Below are 6559 nucleotides of genomic sequence, written 5' to 3'. Positions count from 1 at the left end.
GTAGGGAAATCTGCAAGTGAAAAGTTATGTCAATAGAAATGATGAAAAACAGTATTAATCAAAACATCATTCCTTATATTTCCATTAATACCCACCTGCTCATGAGCAGCTCTACAAAAGAAGGGAGGCAGTTATAACTCAAAAGAGTTTACTGTTGCATGATCCATACAATCAGGAAAGGCAAAAAAATGCAAATGTTAAGGAAGTAGTATGATAATGCATTGGATTGCTGGACTTGCCTGTCACTTCCAGACACTTCACAGTGCTTGGCAAAGACAAAATTATTTCACTGCATATTCTCACAATAGAGCTTCTTTCAGTGGCCATACACTCAGACAAAATCTATAACCTTTAAGCTCCTATGTTTCCTAGCTGCTACTCTTTTCATATCGAAATAAAAATCAATTGTTGCCACAGTCTCTTTGCCTATTATCTTAAGCTAGATTTATGAATCAAAATGTGTGAAATTAAATTATACAGGCATTAAAATATCATGTGATAAGGTGAAACATTTTTTATGAACAAGGATACCCAGAAATACTGCAGTTGCTACCACATTCATCTGCTCAATTACATGCTTCTCACCTATTTAATAATGCTTGTTACATGCCTTTAATTGATGTGTTTTGAGAGTTTATTTTCTTATATACTATGTCAAGTTTTATAAAATGAACAAGAGACTTGGATCATAGCAGCCTCCTGGAACAGAACAAGTCTCCGTGGTAAATGCAAAGAGATCATGCAATGGGACAATGCAATGATAACAAAAAAAAAAGAAGGAAAGACAGGGGATTGGAACATTATGAAGTAAAAGAAACAAGGGAATGAAAGGGATTAAAACTGGAATGATAGGTAACCTACTGTAAGTGGTGTGAAAGCTTAACAGTGGGGGACTGGAATAATCAGATACTGGAACAACCTGACAATGGAATGCTTTCAAACCGAAGCACCTCAAAAGTAAATGATCTTAGAGCAGAATAATCATATTTGCCTCTGGGAATAAAATTTAAAGATAAAAAAGTTTGAAAAAAAAATAACAATTTTGATGATTATGTAGATAGAACTGCAGAGAAATGATCCAGTCAGGGCATGAGTGGGAAAGGTAAAGGAGTAGGATTGGGAACAGCAGCAGAATGCAAAGGAAAAGGTGACTGAAACCACATACAGTTGGAACTCACCTTTTCAGAGCCAGAACTGAAGATGAAGGACTACACTGGATAAGCTCATTTTTCTAATTTGTCTCAGACTGACTCTCACTCTTGTTCATTTGGACAAAAGTTATTATTTCTTTCAACAATCTAATAACATTTTCTAGAAGCAGCTTTAAAGATTGTGAGATACATGTGTACCTTAAACATTTGGTTTCAAACAATTCTCATCGTACAGAGTACAGCACTACAATAGCTGAAGACAAAGGGTCATATGAGATAAGGACATATAAATTAATGTTTTCTAGGAAGTTACTCTTAAAAACTGTATTTTTGGTTTTTACTGCACCTCTAAAAAACATCACATGTGGCAAAAACTCTAAGTGCCACTGCCCTAAATACACTGACTAGAACTCACTGCACTTAACAAACATTTAAATATTGCCCATTTACTTGATGTTATATACCTACCATCTTTCTCTTGTCAGTGAACAGAGACTATTTTATAAGATAACTGATTCACCCACCAATGTTAGATACCTGCGCACAGATGGGTAAGTTAATTATCCTAACTGCTCTTACTACTCCTGTTTAAGAACCAGATGTGAAGTACCAGGTTCAAATCCAAAGACTAGAAGAATTCTGCCACTTTCTGACACTGAGTAGCTAAGGCATTACAATAACAGAAACAGATTTCCCTGATAATGTTCTCATATTCAAAGCACAGAAATACTAATTACTGCATACACATACATGATTTTCTTTATGTTTATAAAAAGACACGTTTATGCTAACTACAAATAAACAAAGTTCTGCGGTCATACACTTATGTGATAAAACTATATTCAGTACAATTCTAACAACCAAATGCCCAAGATGCTTGGCTTTGACACTTTCACTGGGGCTCATTTTGCATTTCCTGCTGATGCTCTAATACTAATCAAATGTCTTTCCCTGGAAGCTTGTCTAGAATCCAAAGTCTGTCCCTTCCCAACTGAATGCTCTGATCTCTAAACTGCACGCAACTTCTTGTCTCTGAGAATCAGGAGATGGAGGTTTAATCTACTTGGAGATTAATGGAGCCACATACTTTTTAAATGAGCATAGTAATTATGACCTTCCCTCCAAGAACACTTCTTTAGAGGAGAAGTACATAGAGTTCCTGGGTGAACCTTCTCAGGAAGCTACAGGCAAGTGGATGCTTGTAGCAGTATTTTTGTGTGTGTGTGTGTATTAACTATTTTTTCATTAAAAAACCCTCAGGATTATGCAACTTGTGTAGATAGTGTGAAATTTAAAGTGTCTCTTTATTTTTGGCCATATTCCTTACTTATTTTACCACTGTCATGCTTTCCCTATGTTCTTTTCTCATTTTCTTAAGTAGCACTCTTTTAACAAAAAAGAAGGGCCCTGTTCGATGTGGTCACAGAGGTAAGGAAGAGGCCCCTCCTCTTCCTTGGTCCTTTGCCTCCTGCAAAAGTGTCTCTCTACCTGGATTTTTTTTTGCAGATTGCATTAATTCACTTTGTCATATTCTTGTCTCCCTCAGCAAGGTAAAGGCAGAAATTTCACATGTGAGCAGGTATCATAGCCTGTATTTTTAGTTGACAGTTCTTGGCCTCACCACTAAATTTGGTGCAAGTGACGAATGAGCACTCTTTCTCCAGTGGTATCTCAGTGCATTTACAATCTGTTGCTTCACTTTATCAAAAACTGAGAAACATCTAGTCCTAAATTTCAAAGCCACCAGCATTTGAAAAACAGTGTTATCATAGAAATAAGAGAAGAAGACTGAATCTTAGAGTTAGGGTGTAACTAAAGTTATTTGCCTGTTTTATAGACAAGAATTGCTACAATATGCTATATTTTAGCTATAAACACAGCCGTAACTGTAGACATATCTACATAATCATATGCACAGATACCTCAGTTTATCCAGCAGAATGGCAGAAAGTACATAGGATATGTAAACAGATCTGCCAAACACTTGCAAAACAACTTTAATAGCAAGTGTCATTCTTTTCTGTAAAGTCGCTGTTTTTAACACACATGATCTAACTCTTGTTTGCTCTTTAAAGTTTTATTGTCTTGGCATTTTATACAGGAAGAGAGCATTAGCATACTCAGGAGAACTGCTAAAAGTAAAAGGCCTCAAGCTACCCACTGCATGGTTGATAGCATAAAGCACGGGATATAAAAACTTTTGTCTGATTGCTCACTTTACTTGTTTTAGAGTAGTGTTACTCTCAAGAGCATATAGTCATGTTCTTTCTACTTCAAGTTTTATTACTTCTTTTGTATTATTTAATACATCTAAAGACACTTCCAAAAGACAAATGTTTCCATTTTGAAAAAGTAATGGTTTGGAACCTGATAAAATAAATTAATGTTCACAGTGTATTACTTCAAAGGCAAATAGAAGAAATTGTAATGAAATAATTAAAGGCATGACAATAAACATTTCTATGTAATCATAGATATATTAACATGATAATCAAAAGAAAAGCTCAACAAAATACTTCCCCTAAAAAAGGTGAGATCAAAATAGATTCTCCACACACCAGAGTGTAAGCAAAAAGGGAGTTTGGTCTCAATTACTGTTATTGGTAAATATCCTACTCTAAAAATTAAAATGAACATTGAAAACATGGAAGAGAAATTGGAATTAAAGAAAGCAAAGCAGATTAGCTACTTTAAACACAGGGAAAAAGAGACCATAATTGTATATACACATTAAAAATAATCCTTTAGTAAACTTAGGTCTCAGTCTACTTAGATATAACATTGCTAATTTATTATATAAATAACCTGAGAAACAATATCTCCAAGATACATGATTTACTATTTAGTAAACAAGAAACTGCCACATTTGACATCACTGATTAAGGCCAGGCATTTCTAAAGCTTCAGACACATTTCTGAAATCCACAATACATCAATTTTTAATACTTCCACTCTCTCAGCTCCATTAAAAAGATGGTAGGGGAAAGATTTTAGAGTAATTAATGATATAGTTAGCTGCTAAATATTAATAGGAATCGTAGTCTTGCATAAAATATAACATATAAACCTTGCCAATACAGACGTACCAGTAATTAAACTTGAATATGTAATTACACTGATTTATACGACAGGCAAAAAGTTACACTTTACTGGCTTCTATGTAAACTGTGGGCAACAGTTAAACTTTGCATTTTACGGTTTATATAAATGAGTAATATCTCTACCACAGTTCATAAATGGTTTAGAGACTCATAGTTAAAATTACAATTAATTCCAACACGAATGCTGCGACTATACAAACCAGGATGTGAAAATGACAAGAGATCAGCCTCCCATTACATTCAATGCTTGCAAGCAAGCTGAAGAAGTTTAAAAAAAACCAAAAACCGAACTTACACCAATCTTAGTACGAAGTAAATGAAGACTCATCTATTTAACTATTTTAATATAAATGTTTAGCTTCAACCATACAGCTTCAGATGTTTCACTTACCATGTTTCAAAGCTCTTTGGAGTACTATTGTGTTTTAGACTAAGGCATTTTTTCTGGGAAGGATGCTAACTGCACTTACATGTGAGGCTGGGGAGAGCAGCCTGGACTGCTATTTCCATTACTGTCAATGTGATCCAGCGAACCATTGAGATCTTCATGGACTGCCTGCAGTAAGCCACTGGATGCGTTATTTATCAATCCTGGGTTACTAAGCAATGGTAAACTACTCTCTGCCAGTGCAGCCTAGCAAAATGAAGAGTAAAAATAAAATGATTAGTCCACATGCATTCAAATAACTTCTAAATGATCATATGCATATGAATGTACACACAAAGCAGCTAATTTTTGGCAGTTGTAGAGGTGGTCAGAAGGATTTTGTGCGTTTTCCAATTATTTTCACATTCTGATTTTAAAAGCGTCTCTTTTTGGTTTACTATTTCTCTTACATAGGTTTCATTATTTTCTATTATTAACCGTGTTCCAATATTCATAGCACTTTCTAGTTTTATATAATTTTTTGACTTTGAATTATACTTAACCCCTATGCCCTTCCACACAATGTATGGCTCCTTTATAATGCAGGCAGCTGCTATACTTTTAAAAATGACCAGAACTTAACTCAAAATAAAAAAGTCCTGACATTTGCCTCTTCTGCATAAAAATTATATATTATAATTAAACTTTAAAGTTTTTGCCATGAGCACCATGTTCCCCAACACTATGATGTGAAATCATTTATGACAGCTTGGATAAATATTAATGCATATCCACATGCATTTGCAAAAGCTTCTATCAATCTAACATTTGCAGCAAAACCGAGTGTTCCAGATTTTGCCACAGGGTGTCCTTCTTGCTTCTTCACATCAAAAGTAGCATGAATAAGAACTAGTACTTCTTGCAGTGCTAGGTAACACAACTTACTTGGATGATAAACTACTTAGAATGACCATCAGGTCCACATAAACGTAAATATAGGTAACTCAATACCAAAGTATAACAGGAAATTAAGTATGTCACACATTAGAACAAAATGGGTGAGTGCAAAGAAAGAATAATTTAGTGGGTTTTTTTACCTGCAAGCTTGCATTAAGAGCTGCTCCATAGCCTAAGCTGGTGGGTATGTTTTTCACTAACGTTGGGCTTCTGAAAATAAACGATTTTTCAAAGTTTAAAAAACAGGCTAGCTCACTGGGTTAATGGATTCATTTTTCAGCTCAGAAGACCAGAGATTTAAATAGGAAAAATGAAATGAAGTCGAGGGTGAAGGGGCTCAACCCTTCAGAACAGTGATTTACTCGCATCAGAAAAGCTAGAGTCTTCTTGTAATTAGGCCCATGTGGAAATTTGCTCTGAGAGCAGGGCAATAGTGACTCATAAAGGTTTTAATCTCACTGAAAGAATTTGACAGAAATAGCTTTAAACTTTGTACAATACCTGCCTCAGCTATGCTTGCTGTGTTATTTGTTTTTGGTTTTCTGAACACTGGTACACATTTGAATATATTACATACAACTAGGTTAAGGCGCTGAATAAAAAGATCTTACTCTTGCCTTCCAAGAAACTATGAGGGTACAGCTTATAAATAACTGTAAATGAACAATACAGTGGATCAGTTTCCAGCAGATGAAACGTAGTGGATTTAAATCAGACTAGAAATACTATATGCTAGATCCCCATAGAATTAAATTTTCAAGAAAATAAGTGCCTAGGATGACTCCAGAGGTCAGTTGGGTGGCTGTTTACAAACAGATCCATTACAGAAATAGAATACCTTTCTGCAAAGAAAAACCTCGAGCTTTCCTCTCTGCACCTTTGGTATTCTGAATGGTTTTATCAAAACTAATTATATACTCTAAAGGAATAAAAAGCATCCACAGAACCAGTCATACTGACATGGGATTAATTTGAAAGTAGGG

The 6559-nt window shown here is 34.9% G+C and overlaps 1 protein-coding gene across 13 annotated transcripts in view; it reads right to left on the bottom strand.

Moving 5' to 3' along the window:
• The window catches only part of FOXP2 (forkhead box P2), a 298101-nt gene that overhangs the window by 23638 nt on the left and 267904 nt on the right, over positions 1-6559 (bottom strand). For all 13 annotated transcript variants that reach the window (XM_010004285.1, XM_010004284.1, XM_010004286.1 and 10 more), the window contains 2 exons: positions 5717-5786; positions 4723-4886 (listed from right to left, as the gene is read on the bottom strand). In XM_010004285.1, the coding sequence (XP_010002587.1) occupies positions 4723-4886; positions 5717-5786 (234 nt within the window). The remainder of the gene's footprint in view (positions 1-4722; positions 4887-5716; positions 5787-6559) is intronic.

This window comes from Chaetura pelagica, unplaced genomic scaffold, assembly GCF_000747805.2.
Source record: "Chaetura pelagica isolate M959 unplaced genomic scaffold, ChaPel_1.0 scaffold68, whole genome shotgun sequence".
Classification (NCBI taxonomy): domain Eukaryota; kingdom Metazoa; phylum Chordata; class Aves; order Apodiformes; family Apodidae; genus Chaetura; species Chaetura pelagica.
This window is presented reverse-complemented; position numbering and strand designations above follow the sequence as displayed.